This window comes from Quercus lobata, chromosome 4 (genome assembly GCF_001633185.2).
Source record: "Quercus lobata isolate SW786 chromosome 4, ValleyOak3.0 Primary Assembly, whole genome shotgun sequence".
In the NCBI taxonomy this organism is placed as follows: Eukaryota; Viridiplantae; Streptophyta; class Magnoliopsida; order Fagales; family Fagaceae; genus Quercus; species Quercus lobata.
In genome coordinates this window covers 53,447,096-53,471,827 of record NC_044907.1, presented here as the reverse complement: position 1 = coordinate 53,471,827, position 24,732 = coordinate 53,447,096, and the positions used below count along the sequence as shown (strand labels likewise).

Below are 24,732 nucleotides of genomic sequence, written 5' to 3'. Positions count from 1 at the left end.
TGTAACTTGGTTTGTAAGTAAACGTGTTAGATACTTTTCTTCAGGGACATGGAAATTTCACAAGAAAGTTCATTATTATTATTATTTTTTTTTTTTTTTTTTTTTGAGAATCGAAAGTTCATTAATTTTTTGTTTCATTTCTTTGTCTTTCTTCAATTTTGTCAATCTTCTAGAGACACTATACATTCATAATAGTATAGATATTCATCCTTTGATTATTTGGTTCCCTTACACAACAAAAGCCTATCCTTTAATCAATCCAGAGACTGACCCAGTTGAAATATTTTCAATCTTCTTATGTCTTTCAGGCTATCAACAAACCATATATGGCAGACCCAACTTCATATGTAATAAAACCAGTTGTGGATATCATCCTTAAGAGTACTACCAAGTTGATCCGGGAGGAGTTTTCTAGGGTCCATGGAATCAAGAAAGTTATAAAGGACCTGGAAAGTAAGCTCACTAGTATTCAAAGTGTGGTTGAAGATGCTGAGAACAAGCAAGTGAATGAGCCACATCTGAAAGATTGGCTCAGAAAGCTCCAGAATGCAGCTTCTGATGCTGAAGACATATTGGATGCTTTTACTACAGAAGCCTATCTTTGGAAACAAAGGCAGAAGGAACATAAATTCCCGACCACACTGAGTATAAGCAGAACATCCTATAAACGGGATGCAGCGCATAAAATTGAAAAAATTTTAGAAAGATTCAATAGGATTGCCAAAGAAAAAGAAGCTTTCCATCTCAACATCAAAGTTAATGGCGGTGATATTGTGAGCCCAAATTACACAGGCTATTTTGTGGACAAGTCAGGCGTAGTTGGCAGGGAGGATGATAAAGAAAGGATAATGCATGTGCTGCTATCGAATGAATTTGATAAAGAACGAGACGTTTCTGTGATTCCCATCATAGGGATGGGGGGCCTTGGAAAAACAACTCTTGCTCAACTTCTCTTCAATGACGAAAGGGTAAATGAGCATTTTGAAGCCAAAATGTGGGTCTGCGTCATAGTCCAATTTGACCTGACCAGGATTCTCAAAGAAATGATACAATTTCATTCTAAGATGAAATTGGATGACAGCTCCACAAGCGACCTACAATCCCGGCTTCTAGAATACATGGTTGGACAATGTTTCTTACTTGTTCTAGATGATGTCTGGACTGAGGATTACCTAAAATGGGAACCCCTAAAGGATCTCTTGAAACAAGGGGCAAAGGGAAGCAGAGTCTTGGTCACCAGTCGGATTACCAAGGTTAAGGATATCATAGGTACACAGCCTCCCCATCTTTTGGGGTATTTGCCCGGAGAGGAATGCTGGTCTTTGTTTGCAAAAACTGCATTTCAGGGTGTCAGTTTGTCCAGCCAAAGGCAGGAAGTCTTGGAAGACATTGGTAGAGAAATCGTCAGAAAGTGCAAAGGTCTCCCATTGGCAGTCAAGGCAATCGGAGGTCTCTTACGTGGTTGCGTTGATGATGTAAACAAGTGGAGGAAAATTCAAAGCAGTGAAATATGGGAGATAGAGGAAGAGAACTCCGGATATGACAAGCCCAAAATTTTGGCTATTCTGAAATTGAGCTATGACCATCTACCTTCTCATCTAAAGCGCTGTTTTTCTTACTGCTCCTTATTTCCTAAGGCATACATTTTCCACAAGGAAGAGTTGGTCAAGCTCTGGCTTGCGCAAAGGTTTATACAAGCTCGAGAACAAGAGAAGGAAGAGGAGACTGGAATCAAATATTTTGATGAGCTCTTTGTAAGGTCCTTCTTTCAAGTTTCAGTCATTGACAACAAGGAGATATTCAACATGCATGATCTTATCCATGACTTGGCACTATCGATTTCAAGCCCCAGTTGTTGTCTAATTAATGATAATGAGCCATACAATTTCTGAAAGTTCAAAAACGTGAATAAACACCCTTGAACATTTAGACCCCCAAATAACAACTTAACCAATTCAAGCAATACGTCAAACAACAAGTGTGCGGAAACTTAACATAAGTTATAATATGGAATTGGTTAAAAACTATCTAAGCCAAAGCAAAATACAATCCACAGCAGATAATAAAAAGGCAAAGATAGAGAGGAAGGAAGATGCAAACACAAAGACAACACGCGATGTGTTATCGAAAAGGAAACCGAAGCCCTCGGCGTAAAACCTCTCCGCCGCCCTCCAAGCGGTAAACAATCCACTAGAAAATACAGTTGGGATACATGGACAGCAATAGACCCTCCAAGCCTAATCTACCCAGTGCACCTAAGCCCTCCAAGCTTCTTGCTCCGACGAGGTTGCGCCGAACCTTTTTCTTTTCTAGATTCCCGGATTCCGCTACTAGACCGTAGCATCAACCAATGAAGATTGGTTCCTTCCTAACCAGTGGCGGAGCCAGGAAATTTGTTCAGGGGGGGGCAACTAAATAATAAATATAATGAAATTGTTAAGTAAAAAAAATTATTTCATAAATAAATTTTAACTCAACAAAATTGTGCCCTACATTCTTCATTATACTAAACATTTTCTTTCCTTAAAATATACATAAATTGTGAACATTTTTCCCATAAATCACTCATATTTTGAAACATTAATATTAAATTTTATGAATTAGTTATTCAGTCAATTTAAAAAGAAAAAAAAATGTATGAACAATCAAGTCTACACTACTAATAAACTACACAACACTATTAATATTATATAGGATTCTTACATAACATTCACTTTTCATGTATCAAGTTTCAGTAATACATGCTCTAAAAAAAAAATCCAATAACACATACATTCACTCATGAGCAAAATCAACAACACGCCAGCACGGTATTATTATTATTAATATATTATATAAAAGCTATGAACAAATAGGTAAAAAAATCACAGCCACAAGTTATGTATGAAATCGGCGGACCCACCACAAAACAAACTCAGACAAGTTTAATCCTTTAAAATTTAATTGCTGAAGTACAACAATACAACCATACAGCACACAGTATAACAAAAGCAGTATATCATAATTACTTAATTAGTGTCTTTGCTTTACATTACTTGGTGTTCATAGCCTTCACAGGTTAAACAAAGAGATACAAATAGAGGGAGAGATACCTGTGGTGCTTTGAAGGAGCTAGAGTCAATGGACGACCACGGACTCATGGCAATGCAACTGGCGGTGTGATGGGTTAGATTTGTTTTGGGTTTTTTTTTCTTTTTTTTTTCAAAGAGTTTTGGGTCTTTAAAAAAGAAAAGAAAAATCTATGTTGATATGTTTGAAGGATTGATCCGGTGATTTGGAATGTATAATAAGGAAATTTTGGGTTTTTTTTTTTTTTTTTTGGTACTTGAAGGCCATGGGCTATGAAATGGGCTATATCTTTGTAGTAATTTAAAATTCTGGGTTTTTTTGCACTAATTAAATTTGTTGAGTTTTTCTAAACTACTTGAAAATTTTGAGGGGCAATTATGCATGTGTAAGGTCTAAATTTTAGATTTTGAAGGACCAAATTCTGAACTTTGAGAGGGGGCAGTAAGTCATTTTTTGTATAGATTCTAAATTTTTCACTACTCTAATGGAAAATTGGAAAAGCTAGGGGGGGCAATGGCCCCCCCTCGCCCCCCCTAGCTCCGCCTCTATTCCTAACTGCTTCCCAGAAATCCAAACAACTCTCTCACAGTAATGATAATGGTGAGAATCAGGTTTGGTATAATGCATCTCAAGGATTTGACAATGGAGAGGAAGAGAGTTGAGGAATTTGAAGAGACTCTAATGTATAGATTGTGGGTGAATCAATCTTGTTTTTCTTTAGGATTTCTCTCTCAAAATTCTCTCTGGAAGCTCTCTCACAATCGTGGGTAAAAGGGATATTTATACTGGAGTGGGAGAGGAATGTGAAACGTCAGGTTTAACAAAACAGGGGTGGCTCGCGGCTTGACCTCGCGGCTTGACCTCGCGGCTTGACTAAGTCGCGAGATCCAGTCGCGAGATAACCGTATGGCCAGTTGTCCTGTTTTGTCCTATAGTGCTCCAGCTTGCATGACTATTCACCTTCCAGCATGCTTGGCACGTGTGCTGCGTCTGGCGGCTTGAAGCTGCGAGTCACCCGCGAGGCCCAGCCGCGAGTCTCTGTTTTCTTGCACACTCTTGAGCAATCTTCACTCTATCTCACTCACTACCCTTACATCAAACCCACCTAAATACAGGGTTACTAAATGCTGAATTACAAGCAAATTTGGCACGGAATAAAGCCAATTAGATGGTTGAATAAATTCAATCTTACAATTTCTGTGAACAACATCGTCATATGAGCTTGGTTGGTAATGATGTTGAGCAGCCTATGTTGAAGATTGTTGAGAAGGCTACAAAGTTGCGGTCACTTCTATTTCCTAGTCACCACTTGAAAAACTTTGGTCAGGCCCTGGACAAAGTATTTCGTACAATGGAATGCATACGGACCTTGGATCTTAGTTCAAGTGCAATCTTGGAATTGCCTAGCTCAATTGAAAAGTTGAAGTTGCTACGCTACCTTGACCTCTCTAGAACAGAAATCAAAGTTCTCCCCAACTCAATTTGCAAACTCTACCATTTGGAAACATTGAAACTCTTGAGGTGCCCTTATCTTTTCGAATTGCCCAAGGACCTAAGGAAGTTGGTTAATTTGCGACATTTGGAGCTCGATGATTTATTCTGGGTCAAGTTCTCCATCCTACCACCAAACGTGGGGGACATAACCTCTCTGCATGATTGGCATGTATTTCAGGTCAGCCACAAGACTGGATACAGAATTGAAGAACTAAAGAACATGACATATCTTTCAGGAACATTGCATATCTCAAAGCTAGAAAATGCAGTTAATGCAGGAGAGGCTAAGTTGAACCAGAAGAAGTACCTTCAGAAGTTGGTGTTTGAATGGAGTGACAGGATTGTCAATACACATGATGAAGCAACTGAAAAGAGTTTCCTTGAAGACCTACAACCTCACTTAAACCTCAAAGAGCTCCAAATATGTCATTACAGGGGCAATGAATTTCCAGCTTGGATGAGAGAAGGGCAGCTCCAAAATTTGGTCAGAGTTACCTTGAATGATTGCACAAAATGCAAAACTCTCACTCTAGGTGAGCTACCCAATCTTGAAGTGCTCTACATCAAAGGTATGCTGGAGTTGGAGAAATGGCCAGAGGTTGAATGCCCTTCCCTCGAGTGGCTAAAGTTTAGCAACTGCCCCAAGCTAAGGGAGCTGCCCAACGTCTTTCCTATGTTGAGTTTCCTGAAGATCAAAAGGTGCAAATCCTTAAGGGCGCTTCCAGTGGTTCTAAGTTTGAAGACTCTAAAGCTTATTGACAATCCTATTCTGGAGGATTGGCATGGAACATGGATTACTTGGGAGGCTATAGATGATCAAGGCCAATGGTCAAGTGGGGAACAATGGTCCTTCGAAAATTTGTTGGAACTGAATGTTATAAGCTGCCCTAAGCTGAAGGCACTGCCAAAATACTTTGATCCAGAAAGGTTGGAGATCAGCGGGTGTGAGTTGTTAGTTGCTCTCCCAGAACAACATTTTGCCCAACGTCTTCGGCATTTAGCACTATATGCCTGTCGTGATGGAACCTTAGTGAGGGCAATACCAAATACCAGCTCTCTATGCTCACTGGTTATATCCGGCATCTCAAACCTCACCTCACTTCCAAAATGGCCCCAACTTCCTGGCCTCAAGGTGTTGTACATTCATGATTGCAAAGATTTGATGTCTTTGTCCGAGAGCAAAGAAGGGTCGCTGCTAACTTTGATATCTCTCACACTACTTTCCATCCGAAACTGTCCAATGCTTGTGACATTAACTGAGGAGCTACCTGCTACGCTGGAGTGTTTGAGTATTGGCTCATGCCCCTTTCTGCGGCATCTAGGCCCCAAGAGGATACTGAAAAACCTCCATTCACTCAAGGACCTTTACATTGAGGACTGCCCTATGCTCCAGTCCTTGCCTGAGGATGGGCTTCCCAGCTCGCTTCAGCATTTGCAAATACAAAAGTGTCCACTATTGACAAAGCGATGTCAAAAGGAGGGAGGAGGTGGAGGAGGTCCAGACAGGCCAAAGGTTATGCACATTCCTGACCTGGAGATTGATTTCCCTAAAGATTCTTCAACATCAGCTTTGCCCTAGAAGAAACCATCAGAACCAGCTTGCTATCGTCTTCTTCCACACCCTGGAGGTTAGTACTCTATATACCATACATTGTTTTACTGACTAATAGTATCATAAAATGTCAACTATTTAACACAAAATAAGCAAGAACATCAACTCTCATAAATTCAAATATGCCAAGTCCTTGAAATATTTAACATTTTATATATGAAGCTTACTCTTTTTAATGTGTTTGGATGCAATTTATGTTTCTTTAGACCTGGCAAACTTAAAATGAAATATTAGTAATTTATTTCTACAGAAAATTTTCCATTATATATGACATGGAATCATGAGCTGCTTCCTGCATGAAACCAAGATTTAAAGGCTCAAGCTGCAACCTCTTCACTTCCACACATTCAAGTTAATTTTTGCTTTATTCACTTGTAGCATTGTTTCGCTGCTTCTTTTTTCCTTTTTCTGTTCTCCCTCACATGCAAACATGCTATAGTAACAGTTTTGAGTATTAATGATGGATTTTTCTATCAGTTTCTCCAAATGATAAATTGCAGTGCAGTTTAAATCACAATTGAAGAAACAAATAAATATATATATATATATATATATCTGTGAATCTCTAAATTTATGTTTTCATTGTAAGTGCTCCTTACAGTTATTAGTATATTTAATTTTGTTTCAGGGATAGAAATAATTGATGCACAACCAACTAAAAAACAACCAAATTCATCTCGCTTAAAGCAAAGTCACAAAGGTAAACGGCAAAACTCTCTCTTTTATTCAACTCCACCTTATGAGCTAACCACAACATAATATGGTGCTCTCTCATGTATCTTGTTCCATCCTTAAAAACATGGCTTGCTTCACAATACTGTTGTGTTGTTTAATGATGTGTTACAACCGCTGAGAAAGAACCAACTCTTCGTTGTCCAACTTTTTGCACCATAAATAAAACTTATTTGACTGAAAAACCTTTAACCTGATTGATAGAATTAAATTTGTCTAACAAGTTGATTTGATATTCCTTAATCCAAAGGGGTAACATAATTGACTGCAGATCACATACCATGAAATGAAGGTTACTGGTTCAAATCTCTCTCCCAACCCTTCAGGTAGGGTAAACTTCACTCAATTAAGAGAGAGAGAGAGAGAGAGAGAGAATACCACACGCCACATCTAATTACCTATATGTTACATCTTCTTGAATCCGTTTACCTTGTTCCACCCTGTTTCATAAATTGGTTACCTTCTCTTGGAGGTGTTCACTTGAAAAAAATTGGTATAGGGAACAGGTCTCATTTTGTAAATAATGATCTTGGTCAAGTCAGTATTGATTCACATTTTTTATAGGGGCCATTGCCGCAAAGGTCTATTGGAGTGATCATATTGATGCAGACGAAGACGAAGCTGTTGATGAGGTACTAAATGAACCAAAAGCAGAATGGGAAGAGACTGGATTCAAACTATCTTTTTCAGCAACTCAAGGCAAATCAAGCTCCACAAAGTTTACATCTTAAAATCCCTTTTGCTACTAACAGTCAATTCTCATTGTATTGTATCTATTATGAAGGATTCCTCCAATGAATCACCAGACAAGCATCAGGTCAGGGTTCTTCTGAGTCTATTGACAGGATTGGGCATGAAGAGGGTTCTACTGAGTCTATTGACAGTGAGGACGATGATATGAAGTCCTTTTACACTTCCTTGGGAGCATATTCTCAGTCTGCATCCAACAGTGTCATTACAAATGCCCAGTCCCAGAAAACCAGGCCAGGTCAATTCAACATAGACAAGGCTTTGGACATGGTAAAAAATGTATTAGCAACTGATGATGCCGAAAAAGTCACCAATGAGCCACGGGTACTTGCGCACTCGAAATAGCACCTGCACAACACAAAAGAAAAGACCTTGCAAAGAGCATCGGTGAGGTGCCAGCCAAGTACCCTCCGAAAGTCAAGTTAGAACTTCTTACAACTCTAGAGTGCTAGAGAGGGGTGAATTATGCGTACCTTGGCTAGCGAGGATACTGGGGCTTTTATAATGGTAGAGGGTTGACATCTCTTCCTTAGTACGGAAGTCTTTTCCTTATAGAAGTCTTCTTGGGCGTATTTGGAGGGATCATTTCCTTATAGGGATCCTTTGAATAGCATTAAACGTGGAGGGCAAGGCATTTCCTTATATATGCAATCATGGGTAGCAAGTAAACTTGCATCAGGGTCGTCAGCTTATTTATTTCCTTCAGCCTTACTGGCGTCAGTTTATTGATGTCGTCAGCCTTTAGGTGTGTCTCGCGGACTCCCCTTATTGCCCCAATTTAGAATATCATTCGTTGACTCCTACAAGAGGAAGCTGACGGTTGTAACTATACCCATCAGCTTGATGGCTTTATCTACTACCGTCGGCTTTATACTTTATATAAGTAAGTACTATTTTTATCCTCATCAGCTGCCCCCCTACTCTACATCCTCGTCGTTTTAAACTGACGGGTTGTGGATTAAAGTTTTTATTGGTTAACTATCTTTTGGTTCAGAGGAGCGGGAAAATTATTTATGAGTGATTCCTCGAGCCGCCAGCCATTTAATGCTTGGAAACGTGGCATGCTCTCGTTGGCCTTGTTTCTGGACAAGGGCGTCGCCTCGCCTTTTGCGTATTTTTCTTCCTATATATAACGCGCATCCTTCTCCTCATTCCTCTATTTCAACTTTGCTGATATTTCAAGAGAGAGAGCTCGTTGCCTTTGCTTTTGCTGATCCGTCACCTGTTGCTAACACCGTCACTTTCTAGGCTGTTTTTTCCTCCAAGACTTACTCACCTGTAAGTTCTTTTTCCTTCTTTCTTTGCATTTTTGCTCTAGCTGAACAATTTCTTAGTGAGGACGTCAATTTAGGTACTTAGAATGGATCCGTCACTTGTAGGTAGTCAAATGTCAAGTGACGCGTCGAGTGACCAGTCGTCAATCCGCGATGGAGCGGGCTACGACGAAGTTTTTGGCTCAGGTTAAGAGTCCGACGGCTTTTCTGAGTCGTCAAGAAGAGAAACGTCAACCCAATCTCCTAGCGACGACGTAGAAGACTATGTTGAGGGAGTTGCGAAGAAAGTAGTAGGTGAGGTTGAAGGGTAGCAAGAGAGTGACGAAGATGAGGAGGAGGATGAGGGTGATGAAGAGTCCTATGAAGAGGCTTCAGTAAGTCCCGGAGGAAACCGTCCCTTCATCCTTCCCGAGGATTGTGCCGTCAACAAGTTTTTGCCTAAAATGAGTAAAAAGGTTTTCAAAGAATTACGTACCCATTTCCAAATCCCAGACCACATCTCAATCCGTCTCCCTAGGAAAAAGGAAAAATGTTATACGGGGAGGACTGCAGACGTCGGCATATATAACGTCGTGCTTTCTACCAGATTGAGGCTGCCACTGACGACTTTGCACCGTCAGCTTGTTGACTTTATGGGGCTATCCGTCAGCCAGATCGCCCCCAATACTTGGAAAACTTTTATTGGGGCTAAGGTTTTGTGGGGCCGTCTGAGCGATGGGAACCGTCAGCTTTCTCTAAATGAGTTCTTCTACTGCTACAAACCTCGTCAGATTGTTTCGTCCAAAGGAACTTACCATTTTTCTATCAGGGAAAAGGACTTAAGACTTGTATCTGATATGCCAGATTCGAACAGGAGTTGGAAAAGTAGATATTTTTTCCTTGAGGGATCTGACTGGATATGCCGTCCAGAAGAGTGGGTTACCATGCCTCGTGGTTTTGATAACACCTGGGCATTAGTTAAAGCCTCAGGTTTTGATACTAATAGCTTTTGTTTTACCGTCAGCTTTTTAGCTTTTTATTACTCCATTTAGTGTTTTAATGTCTTCGTTTTTGTCTCTTCAGCCTGTAGCCGTCCACATATAACTGTCGAGCAAGAGGAGTTCATCCGTCGGGTTCTTGAAATCCCTTTGGAGGAACGAAAGTGTAGGGACTTGATTACCCTTGACACTATTCATTTGTATTGGGGGGTCCAGAGCCGTCAGTTGAAGCTCGCAAATTGGACGATTTCTCTCGTCGACGTGAGTAAATTCTTTATTGCCTCCGTTAGTTTACCCGTCTCGTCTGTTGTAATAATTTTTAGTTACTTTGTGCAGAGATGGAATCTGCTAAACAAAGGGTGAGGGCTGCTGCAGCCTGCAAAAAAGAGGAAAAGAAAGCGAAGGAGGCAGAGGGGGGAACCTCGTCAACCCCCAAGACCGTCACTAAGGTTTCGAAAAGGAAACCTGACGAGAATGATGACCGTCCGTCCAAAACAGCTGTCGTCACTCCTGGGGACATCTCTCCGAAAAGGAAGTCACCCCTTAAGCCAAGCCATGGTGCGGGCAAGGGGGTAATGACTTCCTCTGGTCCCATTATCGAAGGCCCTTGTTGCCTTCTGACCCACAAGGACTATGATGTCGGGGAAGTGGGGTCCTTCATAAAGCTGACAGATATAAGGCCTTGCGATCTGTTGGGGACGGAGGACTTAAGGGCATCAGCTCTTTTTGATCTTGCTAGGGTATGCTCGCTCCCTCAGGTTAAGTTGGTTTCATTTCCTTCTGATTCATTTGACTGACGCTTGTGTTCTTTTTTCAGGCCTTGGTGCGTGTTAAGGCCCTTCAGGATCGTTGTGTTACCAAGGAAGGGGTTGTCAGCCAAGTTAGAAAACATAATGCAAATTTGATGAATGAGCAAGGGCAATACAAGGAGGCCGTCCGTACGCTAAATAATGAGCTGAAGGAGGTAAGAGGGAAGTTGGAGGAGGCTGACTGTCAAAAGGAGAAGCTGCAGCAGGAGGTGACGGCTTTGTGCGAAAAGGTGGAGACGGCTAGGACTGACACGGTCCAAGAATTTAAGGCGTCGCAATCATTTATTTACTCTTGTGCCGAGTATTATCGCACTCGGTTTGATGATTGCCTTAAACAAGTTGCGTCAGTTTTCCCAGAGCTGGACTTATCTGGGATTACGATGGATGATGAAGGTGACAGCTCCCCTGAGTCCAATCCTCCTCCCAAGGATGACGGCGTCGTCGTTCTCGCCCAACCTGCTGCCAATCCTCCTCATACTCCTGCTTCTAACCCTCCAACGGTGTTTGTAGATGTTGAAAATCCTGAGTCTCAGAAAGATGACGGGAACGCTCCTGCTACTTAATTTCTTTATGTGTATTTCAATTATTTTGCAAACAATTGTTTAGGTGCCCCTTTGGTTTTTTGGGCTTTTATTTGTAGACAGTTTATTTTGTTATGTGGCATGTTATTTCCGTCGTTTTCTACTTTTTTAATCAATGATTGTGTTGGATGAATTTGTCAGCCTGTAATCCCGTCTGTTTTGGGAAACCTGTCAACTTTTAAGGGTGGACTTGTTCAATGGAAAAATCTGTTGACACGGGCTTCGTGTAACTTATGTTCCTTTTTGAGCCCGTCCATCTCATCCTTTTGAGTTTGATAAGCTCGTCGGTTTCATGAGCTTTACCTCTGGGCATTTGATTGTGTTGCTAACCTTATGACCTCGTCCATTTTGTAAGGAACATTATTTTTTCTAGGCCCGTCAGCTTTGTAGCTTCATCCATGTTAAGTGTTTAATGATTCCATCATTTTTAATAGCCCGTCGGCTTTATAGCCTTGTCCATTAATCGACCTTGTTATTTTTATAATCCCACTTACTTTAATGAGACCGTTAGCTTTTTAATTTCCAACCATTTTATGGACTTAATGACCTTGTTATTTTTGTAAGCCCGTCAGTTTTATAACCTTGTTCATGTGATGATAGTCTCATCCATTTGGTGAGACCGTCGGCCTTTTAGCTTCCGTCTATATTATGGACTTGATGACCTTGTCATTTTTGTAAGCCCGTTGGTTATATAACCTTGTCCATGTGATAGTCTCATCCATTTGGTAAGACCGTCAGCTTTTTAGCTTCCATCCATACTATGGACTTAATGACCTCATTTTATAGTCTCATCCATTTGGTGAAACCGTCAGCTTTTCAGCTTCCGTCCATATTATGGACTTATTGACCTCATTTTATAGTCTCATCCATTTGATGAGACCGTTCAGCTTTTTAGCTTTTGTCCATTCTTGTGGACTTGGCCGTCTACTTTAGTCATCTTCTTTTGTGAACTTAGTCGTCCACTTTTGTGAACTTCGAACTATCCATTCTTGTGGACTTAGCCGTTTACTTTAGTCGTCCACTTTTGTGAACTTAGTCGTCCATTTTTGTGAACTTCAAACTATCCATTCTTGTGGACTTAGCCGTTTACTTTAGTCGTCCACTTTTGTGAACTTAGTCATCCACTTTTGTGAACATAATCGTCCACTTTTGTGAACTTCAGACTGTAGATTTGTAAAATAGAAACTTCAGTAATTTTTGAATAAACTCCTTTTATTGCCATGCTTTCGTAAATAACAGTAGTTCGAAAATCAAATCCTGCCCTTTGGGCTTAAAATGAAAAAGAGGTATTGTTGCGAAAACTAAAGTAAATGATAAAACTAAGGAGTATAACTAAAATTTGCTATAGTGAACTGTAAATAAAAAAAGGGGGTTGGTCTTCATGCTGCCATCTCTACTGGTAATACTTCCGTAAGTGCTCGGTGTTCCATGGATGTGGCAGCTTCTGTCCATCTAACATCTCCAGGTGGTAAGTGTCTTTCCTCTTCCATGACATGACTCGGTAAAGTCCTTCCTAATTGGGGCCAAGCTTCCCTTGGGTAGGGTCTCTAACGGCACCCATGACTTTCCTGAGAACGAGATCTCCAACTTGGAAGTCTCTGTGTCGGACCCGGGAGTTGTAATGCTTGGCCATGCGGTCCTGGTACCTTGCGAGCCTTTGTTCTGTCGTCGCTCTAACTTCGTCCACTAGGTCAAGCTGTAGCCGCATGGCCTCGTCATTCTTGCTTTCGTCATGGTTGTGTACCCTGTAGCTTGTGAGTCCAATTTCAGCCGGGATGACTATTTCGCTCCCGTATGTTAATCAGAACAGTGTTTCTCCTGTGGGCGTCCTTGTCGTTGTCCTGTATGCCCATAGTATGCTTGGCAATTCTTCAAGCCATATACCCTTTGCCCCCTCGAGTCGAGTCTTGATAATTTTGAGCAAGGATCGGTTCGTGACTTCAACCTGTCCGTTAGCCTGAGGGTGGGCGGGGGAGGAGTAGTGGTTTTGTATCCCTGACTGCGAGCAAAAGTCCCGGAAGGAGTCGTTGTCGAATTGCTTCTCGTTATCCGAGACTAAGATTCTTGGGATGTCAAACCTGCATACGATGCATTTCCAGATGAAACTCCGCACGTTCTTCTCTGTGATGGTGGCCAAGGCTTCAACTTCCACACATTTCGTAAAATAGTCAATGCCTACTACCAGGAATTTCAGCTGTCGTAATGCTGTAGGGAATGGTCCCATAATATCTAATCCCCACTGAGCGAACGGCCATGGGGCCGTCATTGGGGTCAACTCTTCGGTTGGTTGTCTAGTAATATTGCTGAACCTTTGGCATTTGTCGCAGATCTTGACATAAGCCTCAACATCCTTCTGCATGGTGGGCCAATAGTACCCTACTCGCACAAACTTATGTACCAGTGACCTTGACCCCGAATGGTTTCCGCAAATCCCCTCGTGTACCTCCCTCATGACGTAGTCTGCCTCTTCCATACCCAAGCATCTCAGATATGAACAAGACAAGCCTCTTTTGTACAGGACATCTTTTATCAAGACGAATCTTGCTTCCTAGACCTTTAGCTTTCTTGCAGCCTCCTTCCCGTCTAGCAAGACCCCATTTTTTAAGTATGAAACTAACGGTGTGGTCCAGTTACTTTCAAAACCTATCTCCCGTATGTCGCCAGAATCTATTAGTGGAGAAAGCTGAACAAAAAAGAGTACATTACCAGGGATGATCATATGTTCTGCTAAAGCGGCTTTGGCAAGACGGTCGACTTGCTCATTTTCTCCTCTGGGGATTTGGATGATTTTGGCCTCTAGGTCGTCTACTTTTTTCCTTACTTGATCAAGGTATCTCTTCATCCTCTCGCCCTTGCACTCATAGTCTCCATTCACTTGGTTAGCAACGACCTGAGAGTCGCAGTAAATGACTACGCTCGCGGCTCCCGCTGCTTTGGCGAGGTCGAGGCCTGCTACTAATGCTTCGTACTCCGCTTCATTGTTGGTGGTGGGGAAGTCGAGACGGACCATACATTCAACCGTGTCTCCTTCGGGTGACAGTAGTACAATGCCAGCCCCCCAAGCCTGTCTATTGGATGATCCGTCTATATGTATGTTCTAATGAGAGGACTCTTCTGCCCCCTTGTCTTCGTCGTGAGTGAATTCTGCTATGAAGTCTGCAACGACCTGTCCTTTGATGGCGGTCCGTGGGCGGTACTGAATATCAAACTAACTCAACTTTATAGCCCATAAAGCGAGTCGACCCACAGCTTCAGGGTTGCTCATCGCCCGTCACAAGGGCTTATCGGTCCGAATGTTCACCGTATGGCCTGAAAGTATGGCTTGAGCTTGCGAGCTACCGTAACTAATGCAAAGGCAAGCTTCTCCATAGGTGGGTACCTTTCTTCGACACCACGAAGCGCCCGACTCACGTAATATATACAGGCTTTTGTACTCTTTCTTCTTCTCTGACCAAGGCAACGCTGACGGTTACGAGGGAGACGGCCAGATAGAGGAAAAGCTCTTCTCCTGGCTACGATGGACTTAGTAGCGGCAGGGAAAAGAGATAAGCCTTTAACTCCTCGAATGCTTGCTGACACTCGGCAGTCCACTCGAATGATCTCTTCAGTGTGCGGAAGAAGGGTAAACACTTGTCCGTTGCCCTTGACACGAACCTATTTAGTACTGCTATTTTTCCGTTGAGGCTTTGCACTTCCTTCACATTTTTTGGCGGTGCCATCTCCATTATGGCCCGGATCTTGTCCGGGTTGGCCTCGATGCCCCTTTGAGACACCATAAATCCCAGGAATTTTCCCACCGTACGCACTTTCTTGGATTAAGCTTCATGTTGTAAGAACGAAGGGTGTCGAATGTTTCCCTGAGGTCTTCCAAGTGATCTTCCTCCCTTCGACTTTTACCAGCATGTCGTCAACATAGACCTGGACATTCCTCCTAATTTGTTGTGCAAACATTTTGTTCATAAGCCTCTGGTATGTCGCGCCCGCATTTTTCAAGCCAAATGACATCACTTTATAACAGAAGAGGCCTTGGTTAGTTATGAATGAAGTTTTCTCCTGATCAGATTCATGCATTCGGATTTGGTTGTAACCCAAGAAAGCGTCCATAAAGCTTAACAACTGGTGCAGAGCCGTAAAGTCTACTAGAACGTCGACCCTCGAGAGGGGATAGCTGTCTTTGGGGCAGGCTTTGTTAAGGTCGGTGAAGTCCACGCACATCCGCCACTTCCCACTAGCTTTCTTAACCATCACTACGTTCGCCAGCCAATCGGGGTAGTAAACTTCCCTAATGAAACTTGCCTCCTATAATTTGCGGACTTCCTCCGCTATGGCCTCATCTCGCTCCGGGGCGAACACCCTCTTCTTCTGTCGAATAGGTGGGAAGGAGGGCGACACATTCAGCCTATGTACCATGACTGAAGGGTCTATCCCTGGCATGTCTTCGTGGCTCCAGGCAAATACATCCCGATTACTTCTGAGAAAGGTCGTGAGTGCCTGACAGAGCATGGGACTAGCGAAGGTTCCAATTTTGGTTGTTCGGTCGAGATTGGAGTCGTTGAGAAGTATTTCTTCAAGCTTCTCTACGGGCTCCGTCGTCGTGCGGTGTTCTTCTATGTTCATAGCTTGGAGGCGGTCATCCATTTCCATCATGGCTACATAGCATTCGCGTGCAGCCACTTGATTTCCGCGTAACTCTCCCACTCCATACTGGATAGGAAACTTAATCATTAAGTGGTAGGTTGAGGTTGCAGCCTTCCACGAGTTGAGGGTGGGTCGTCCGATGATAGCATTGTAGGCGGACGAGCAGTCGACCACTAGGAATGTTACATCCTTGGTGATTTGCTGAGGGTAGTCACCTACCGTGACGGATAATCTAACCACGTCCAAAGGGAATACCCTTGTTCCTCCAAAGCCGATGAGCGGGGTGTTTGTCGAAATTAATCGCTCTCTGTCAATCCCCATTTGCTGGAACGCTGGGTAGTATAGGATATCTGCCGAGCTGCCATTGTCGACCAACACCCGGTGCATGTCGTAGTCCTCTACCCGAATGCTTACAACAAGCGCATCAGTGAAGCCGCCGCGCATCTTCTTCCGAGAATCCAATGACGGGGCCTTTTGTCCTCGCTATCTTCGGCACGATGCTCGTCAGCTAGACGCTTTGGACCATCCTAAGGTAAGTCTTGCGAGCCTTCTTTGACAACCCAGTAGTTGTTGTTCCCCTTATGATCATTCTAATGTCTCCTATAGGGGGCCTAGCGCGCTCATTATCCCGTTGGTGGGGCTACTCTTGAGAAGGTGAATCCGCTCTCTCCTTTCTGACGAATTTCTGCAATTTCCCTTGCTTGATAAGGGCCTCAATCTGCTGCTTTAGGTCGTAACAATCGGCCGTGTCATGACCGTGGTCACGGTGGAAGCGGCAATATTTGTCCCTCAATCGCTTGTTAGGATCTCCCTTCAGCTTTCCGAGGTAGGTCAGGGCCTCCTTGTCCTTTATTTGCATTGGGACTTGGTCTATTGGGGCAGTTAACGGGGTAAAGGTTATGAACCTTCCTCCCGAGGGCCTGAAGCACCTTTCATCCCTTCGGTCACCTGTTCTTGCCTTCTTCTGCCCTTGGTCTTGCTGTGTGTCTTCTTGTCTCTCCCTTCTCTTAGGCTTTTTCTCTCGAGCTAGCAGCGCGTCTTCAGCATTCATGTACTTGGTGGCCCTGTAAAGTACTTCTAACATGGTCTTCGGGTCGTTCTTGTATAGGGAGAATAAAAACTTTCCCTTCCGTAGCCCATTCATGAATGCCGCTACAAGTATCTTGTCGTCGACTTCGTCGATCGAGAGTGCTTTCCTTATTGAAGCGGGATATGTAGGATCTCAGCGTCTCATCCTCTCGCTGCTTGATGCTCATCAAGCAAGCCATAGACCTTTTATACCTGTGTCCCCCGATGAAGTGTGCGTTAAACTGAGCGTTTAGCTCTTTAAAAGTGCTGATGGAGCCGGGCATCAAGCGGCTGAACCAAATTCTTGCCACACCCTTCAGCGTCATGGGGAAGGCCTGCACATGATTTCATCAGCTACTCCTTGAAGGTGCATCAAGGTCTTGAAGGTCTCTAGGTGATCTAGAGGGTCCTTGACTCCGTTGTAGCTATCTATCTGTGGCATGCAAAACTTATGCGGTAGGGGGAAAGAATTGACGGAGGTGGTGAATGGTGAGTCAGTTCGGTTAACGAGATCGTCAAGATCGCTGGACACTCATCCCTTGAGGGCATTCATCATAACTTCCATCTGTTCCTTTATAGCCTGTATCTCTACGACAACCAGCGGCGGAGTCACATCCGTGAGGGATGGGAGGCTTACATCTTGTCGCTCCGATCTACTTGGGGCGTTACTACCCTCCAATCCCTCCTGATCTCGTCACTCGGCACTGGTATCCTCCTGGTCCTCTTCCTGAGTACCGTGTCCTGCCCTCCGTCGTAGCTGTTCTTCCAAAATCTGGTTTTGCTTGGTGAAGCACTCCACGGCCGCGGTTAGAGTATGCACTTGTCTCTCGAGAGCAGATGGTCGTGGCTCGTCTTCGTGAACGTTGTTGGTGGTCGCCATTGATCGAGTAAGTACCATGCAACTCTTTGTCCGGGAAGCGCTTGCTATGACTTATAAACTCAATTAAACTAAACCTTCCCACAGACGGCGCCAACTAATGATGCTGAAAAAGTCACCAGTGAGCCACGGGTACTTGCGCACTCGAAATAGCACCTGCACAACACAAAAGAGAAGACCTTGCAGAGAGCACTAATGTGGTGCCGGCCAAGTACCCTCTGAAGGTCAAGTTAGAACTTCTTACAACCCTAGAGTGCTAGCGAGGGGTGAATTATGCGTACCTTTGCTAGTGAGGGTACTGGGACTTTTATAGTAGTAGAGGGTTGACATCTCTTCCTTGGTACAAAAGTCTTTTCCGTATAGAAGTCTTCTTGGGCGTATTTGGCGGGATCCTTTCCTTATAGGGATCCTTTGAGTAGCATCAAACGTGGAGGGCAAGGCATTTCCTTATATATACAATCGTGGGTAGCAAGTAAACTTGCATCAAGGTCATCAGCTTATTTATTTCCTTCAGCCTTACTAGCGTCAGTTTATTGATGTCGTCAGCCTTTAGGTGTGTCTTGCGGACTCCCCTCATTGCCCCAATTTAGAACATCATTCGTTGACTCCTACAAGAGGAAGCTGACGGTTGTAACTGTACCCGTCAGCTTGATGGCTTTATCTACTACCATCAGCTTTATACTTTATATAAATAAGTACTATTTTTATCCTCATCAGCAACCGACTTCTCTTCTGCATGTCATCCTGGTTGTTCCATTTCTTTGAATTCAGCATTAGAATTCTTGTGTTACATGGATGAAAAAGATGGCATCTTGGTTAAAATGAAAGACATAGTGCTTCAAATCTCAAAGGACTTCACAGTTCTGAAAATCCGTTTCTACCAAGCCAGTGACACCATCCAAAGGTGCACCAATCTGATCAAGCCTATGGCTGAGATAGCATCTCAACTAGATGAGAATAAACAAAAGTTCTTGAAACTCGATTCAGTTGAGGCAACAATTCAAAGTAGTATTATTGAGGCTGAAACACAGATCAATGAGCACATGCACGACAAAGTTGGAAGGAGTATCTCTGGAGCTGAAGGACAGATAAATGAGCTAAAACAAAAAATAGATTCTTTGACAAAACAAAAGGAAAAGCAAAGCAAGAAAAGAAAACAATCTATTCTGATGGAAAGAAGCTGAAGGAAAAGTGGGATGCGGCAGCTAATGCAGAGGAGGAGAAGAAGGAAGCTGAGAGGATAAAGAGGGAGATTGAAGAAAAGTGGTCGGACTACAACAAACAGTTTGAGAACTTGACATGCAATGGAGGTTAGAATTTTCTGTTTTAGTAATTACTATTTCATCAACTCAAAAATTCTTGTATGCAAATCATGAACTCTTCTGACTATTCATATGAACTTCTACTAGTTTCTTTTAATGTGAACCTGCAGCTTCAGTGAAAATCAATGTACAAGTAAAAAAACAAAGAGTAGGAATCAACATGAATAATATAGGCCAGGATGAAGAACAACCAAATTAACTCACTTCGATTAATGCTAAAGCCAAAAGGGTAAATTTACAATAATCTGTATTACTGACATCAGACCAAGTTGGATATATAATTTTGTGCTTATGTATGTATGTGAGAGAGAGAGATTCATGTTGAAAGGGAGGTCACTTCAAAATGTTTGCAGGAAAAAATTCAAAAGTGAAGATGCTGGAGCCAAAATAATCATCTGCTAGGAGCATATCATAGTGCAGGCCCAGCATAACATAGAGTTCTGAATGAAGTTATACACATCAAACATTAAGCTATTCATGATGAAAAAATTAAGCAACTGCAACTTTGAAGGAATTATAAAGGATTATATGCTGATATTGTTCAAGTTGTTATGCAGGACGTCAGATACAGGTCATTCTTGTGCATATAAGGAATTCTATCCAAAATAGGATTATGTGTAGCCATTGCAGAATTCCTTCAGTTTTTTATTCGAGTTAGGTGCTGCTTTTTTTATCTTCTTGTTCTACATCTGGCTGAATGTAGTTAGTTACTTAGTTTGGTTTTGTTTTGATGACAGTATAATTTGCAGCTGGTTTGTAATGTTGTTTTTGTTGAATAAAATCTAGCTCATTCAAAATAAATAAATAAAGAAGATTGCATTGCTGGTTTGAAATTGTCTGTATTAAATTTTATATTTAGTGTTTTAATATTGTATTTCTAGGGTGAGGTGTATGTAAGTCTCTTTTCTTATCGCCACCAACCATTAATTTAAGGTGTAATTGGTCACCTATATATCTAAAAGTTGTAGCGTAGCATTTATTATTGCTATGCTTCTGTTAAGCTACATTAGCAGCTATGTCATTATTTTTTTTCCATCCTTTTTATAATATATATATGCAATAAATTTTTATCTCTATCATTGTGCCACATTATTGACTTATTTTCAACCTCTTTTTGAACTTTTCTTCTCCCTATTTAAAAAAAATAAAAAATAAAAATCCCTCATCTTATCTCTATTAGTCCACATCTACTGTTACACTTCCTCAAACTTTTCTCCTTCCTCATTACTTCTTTATCTCCCGATTACTCTTTACTTTACCATTAAACTTCTTTCCTCCTTTCCTTTTTCTTTTATTTTGATTTTTCTTCTCCCCATCTTATTTTGTATAAATTTGATATCATTTCTTCTATTCAATCCATATTTTTTTTTTCACAAAAAAACTGTAAGTACTCTCTCTCTCTCTCTCTCGGTGGATTTTTTTTCTTTCTTATAACTCTAATTAGGTTGATTTTTTTTTTAATATGTGTTTTGGTATTGCATTTTTTAAATTTCGCATCACAAATTAATCCCTCTAATAGCTTTAGTTGAATTTTGGTTTGGGTTAATACTTAGTTTTTTTTTTTTTTGGAAATAGGAATTTGAGTTTATATAAAAATAAAATCTACATGGCTACAAATTCGAATATGCCTACCAATTGTTTGAGTTGCAAATCATTATAAAGTCTATCTTTTATTCTTATGGTTTCATTTTAATTAGGTTTAAGATAGCATTAAAGTTTTGTGATAAGTTTTGATTATCAAGATACTCTCCTTATTCCTAAGAGTTAAGGGATGAGAAATTTGAATAGTAAATTTGAAACTTATAATGTATAGTTATATATTAGGCAAATACAACCGACTATAACAAAAGTTAGAAGAATATGGCTCACCTTAAAAAATATTAATGAAACACACCAAAAATAATAGACTTATATATTTGTAAAGATTAAAAAAAATACTTAAAGTAATTGTTGCTTTTAATATATTACATCTCATTACATAATATTTATATATTCTCATGCATCACATGGGTCTACGAGTAGTTAACTCAAAACCAATTCAAGGGTCTTTAAATTAATTAAGGCAAACCAACATATTCGAACCAAAGATTCTTAGACTTAGAAATTTGGTAACGGGTGGGAAGATATTAGGCACCTCCTTACACCGCCTATCCAAAAGATAATACCTTAATTTAATTTAATTCAAACGTTAACATTTTAGGGAAAACAAATTAAATACTTGGCATTTGATTTTTTTCAAATATTTTGTACAATATATATAAATATATATATAAAAATTGTGTGAGTATTTTATTTACATATAACATATCATGTGAGTATTATTGTAAAGTGAATATACAATCAAGACATGTGAAATACATATGTAAGTAGCACGTGAAAAATAAATTAAATATGTATAACTAGCATGTGAGTATAATATTTACTACATATCTATCATGAAAATATGCACATAAAAAATATATAATTTTAAAAATATTTAAAAATTTAAAATAAAAAATAAAAATAAAGATGATGAGAGGAACGGTGTCACCTATTAGCACTTTATTCTTCAAATTCTCATTCTCATGCACAAACACAATGAACCAAAACATTAGTTCAAAGGGGAGAGGAGAGTATGTTAGCTTGATAGGGGTTTATTAGTTCAATGGAATTAAACCATAGACACAAACCTCAAAAAAAATGTGCAGTTTCAAAAGGTTCAAAACAATGCATATAAAAAAAATGATTTTGGTCATTTTAAAGGTTTCGAGGTTATTTTTGTGTTTTAGATATTTCAGGGGTACTTTGGTCATTTTAGAGGTATGGGGTTATTTTGGTCATTTTGAAGGTTTTAGTGTATTTTTTATCCTTTTGGAGGTTTCAAGGTATTTTTGGTTGTTTTAGAGGTTTTAGGATTTTTTAGGTTTTAGGGTATTTTGGTCGTTTTGGAAGTTTTGAGGGTATTTTGGTATTTTAGAGATTTCAAAATATTTTTGGTCATTTTAGACTTTTCGAGGGAATTTTGGTCATTTTAGATATTTTTAAGTATTTTTGCTCATTTTAAAGGTTTAAGGGTATTTTGGTCATTTTAGAGGTTTCGAGGGTATTATGGTCATTTTAGAGGTTTCTAGGTATCTTGGCTCATTTTAGAGATTTTTGGGGAATTTTTATTTGTCATTCTAGATATTTCAGGTGTATTTTGGTCATTTTAGAGATTTTGGAGGTATTTTGGTCATTTCAAATGTAATGGGTATTTTTGGTCATTTTAGAGATTTTCAGGTGTATTTTGGTCATTTTAAATGTTTCATAGGTATTTTGTTTGTTTTAGAGGTTTTTAGGTATTTTTTATCATTTTAGAAATTTTGGGAGTATTTTAGTCATTTAGAAGTTTCTAGGTATATTTGATCATTTGAGGTGTATTTTGATTTTTCTTTTTCTTTTTCTTTTTCTTTTTTTTTTGTGGTGCCAAGGATATTTTGGTCTTTTTAGTGGTTTTGGGGATTTTAGAATTGAGTGATTTGGGTAAATGATAGTTAAATCTAAATTGGGTACCTAGTCAAAAACCAATTAATACCTATGTTAATAGGGTTAATACCCATTTAATCCAATTAATATTTAAATTTGAGTGGGTAAATGGGTTTGTATTGAGTTTGCCATCCATTTTACTGATTTAGGAACTGTTTCTTAGTTATTCATTATAATTGTTACTTTCAAAGTTGGATAAACTTTGCCGCCATTTAATATTAGTTTATTATCCTTTGTACCTAATCTTGCTTCTTTTTTTTCTTTTTTTTTTAGAAAGATAATCAAGCTAATTATGTGTAAGCTTTCCCTCTTGTTGCAGTGTTGCAACTTGCTTTTATTTGTGGTCTTTCTGGATTGAAGTTATATTCCTCGCTTCATTTCTCCATAAGTGCTTATTTGTACTTTCCAGTATTCCTTGTTTTCGCTAAAGCTCAGCTATCTTAGGAAATTTAAACAGGAAATAAGAATTATATTAAAGTTCAAAAATAAACTATTCTAAATTGCGTAAAATTATTACATACTCCTTGAGTGGGGTCCACCCCTATGTCAGAGGAAGAGAGTATACTCTTGAAATATACTATAACAACCCTTAAATTGCAAATTGCCATTACTATTAGACCTCAAAACTCTCACAAGCTACGTCAAGTTATACATATAGGTAAGCCTGATGATTGAAATATGCAAAAACAAGAAATTTTAAATGATTTGATATAGCAACATGAATGGGTAAAACTTTGGGAAAATTGCACTAGCCTCCTCTAAGATTTTTTGCTATCACACTTACCTCCTCTCCCCTCTAATTTGAAATAATACACTTACTCCCTTATATTTACACTAACCTCTCTTGGATGGCTGAAAAAAAAAAACAAAAACAAAAACAAAAAAAAAAAATCCCTAATTACCTATGGGTTGTGGATGACAGCTTAAATAGAGTGTGGGATAGTTAATTCAAGATTTTTTTAAAGCATTTTTTCAATCATCTGAGGGAATTTAATGTAAATGGTTTGTATTTTAAGAGATGTGACTGTCTTATTTCAAACTAGAGGAGATATGAGTATAATAAAAAAAAACCTTAGTCGAGGTCAATGCAATTTACCAATAAATCTTTATTATGAAATGGAAACTTTTTTTTTTTTTTTTTGGTGATTTAATGCCCACTATGCAATACAATAAAATGATTATTTATATTTTTTTGAGCTTTTGTGAAATAAATATTAGTGAAAAATAATCATTGCACTCTCACCAGTGACCGGTGCACGCATGCACACTTGGGATATCTGATATAGCATGCCATCAACTTCAAGAAGTAACAGAAAAATGCAAAAATTGGGAAGCATGCAGTTAATGGTCCACACAACCTGTGTAATTGCATAGCCTTTTTCTTTTTCTTTCTTTGTACAGATGGGCAATACAAGCATCGTAAGAGCTCAGAACAGATTATACAAAATACAGAAAAGCACAAACAAAAGTAATGTTCCAAACCCAAACCCAATGCCATCAGAATCAGAGCCACTGGCTTGTTGAGTACTAGCAAAAGATGACATACCAAGAGTGGGAAAATATGAGGAGAGCAAGTATACAAACACTAAAAGAAAAAGAAGCATCAGCATCAAAACAGAGAAGGCCACCCTGCCTTCTATTTCTTCTCCAATCCTCAATACAGAAACCAGACTTTCCAGAAGGTCTGCTATGGTTGGTCCACAGATGAACCATCCTAAGGCTGCAACCACAAGACAAGGTACCAATGGAGATGGCCCTTTCTCCCCCATTGCTCTCTAACTAGCTCTATGATTTTTCTAGTAGGTGCGCATGCACAACCATCTTGAGGGTTAAAAAAGTGTGACATGATGTAATTCCATGGATAAGATACAAAAAGAATTTGGGTAGTTGCAGGTGGAGATGACTTCTAGACAAAATCTTGATTCTTTTATTTGGTTAGTGTATGATTAGTTGAGCTATGCCAACGTCTCTACATCAATATCTATAATTTTCTCCACAAATAAGTATTTATATTGTATAATAATT

At 40.2% G+C, this 24,732-nt stretch overlaps 3 protein-coding genes across 4 annotated transcripts; all 3 read left to right on the top strand.

Moving 5' to 3' along the window:
• Positions 1 to 326: 326 nt before the first annotated feature.
• Positions 327 to 1,892, top strand: LOC115985445 (putative disease resistance protein RGA3). Its single transcript, XM_031108380.1, has one exon. The coding sequence runs from the start codon at positions 327 to 329 to the stop codon at positions 1,890 to 1,892; it is 1,566 nt and encodes a 521-aa protein (XP_030964240.1).
• Positions 1,893 to 4,273: 2,381 nt separating this feature from the next.
• On the top strand, positions 4,274 to 6,876 carry LOC115988075 (putative disease resistance protein At3g14460). Of its 2 annotated transcripts, none has more exons than XM_031111714.1 (2): positions 4,274 to 6,191; positions 6,804 to 6,876. In XM_031111714.1, the coding sequence occupies exon 1, from the start codon at positions 4,286 to 4,288 to the stop codon at positions 6,140 to 6,142; it is 1,857 nt and encodes a 618-aa protein (XP_030967574.1). In that variant the 5' UTR covers positions 4,274 to 4,285; the 3' UTR covers positions 6,143 to 6,191; positions 6,804 to 6,876. The 2 variants fall into 2 exon arrangements, with proteins under 2 accessions (XP_030967574.1, XP_030967575.1); XM_031111715.1 differs by lacking the exon at positions 6,804 to 6,876 and adding an exon at positions 6,426 to 6,438.
• Positions 6,877 to 7,477: 601 nt separating this feature from the next.
• LOC115988143 lies at positions 7,478 to 19,300 on the top strand. Its single transcript, XM_031111790.1, has 2 exons — positions 7,478 to 7,946; positions 18,602 to 19,300. The coding sequence occupies exons 1-2, from the start codon at positions 7,805 to 7,807 to the stop codon at positions 19,063 to 19,065; spliced, it is 606 nt and encodes a 201-aa protein (XP_030967650.1). The 5' UTR covers positions 7,478 to 7,804; the 3' UTR covers positions 19,066 to 19,300.
• The last annotated feature ends 5,432 nt before the right edge of the window (positions 19,301 to 24,732 follow it).

Coding starts and splice junctions, on each gene's coding strand:
- LOC115985445 (XM_031108380.1), top strand. CDS start 327: ATGGCAGACCCAACTTCATATGTAATAAAACCAGTTGTGGATATCATC.
- LOC115988075 (XM_031111714.1), top strand. CDS start 4,286: ATGAGCTTGGTTGGTAATGATGTTGAGCAGCCTATGTTGAAGATTGTT.
- LOC115988143 (XM_031111790.1), top strand. CDS start 7,805: ATGAAGTCCTTTTACACTTCCTTGGGAGCATATTCTCAGTCTGCATCC. Junction 7,947..18,601: donor GGTAAAAAATGTATTAGCAA/CTGATGATGCCG, acceptor CCTCATCAGCAA/CCGACTTCTCTTCTGCATGT.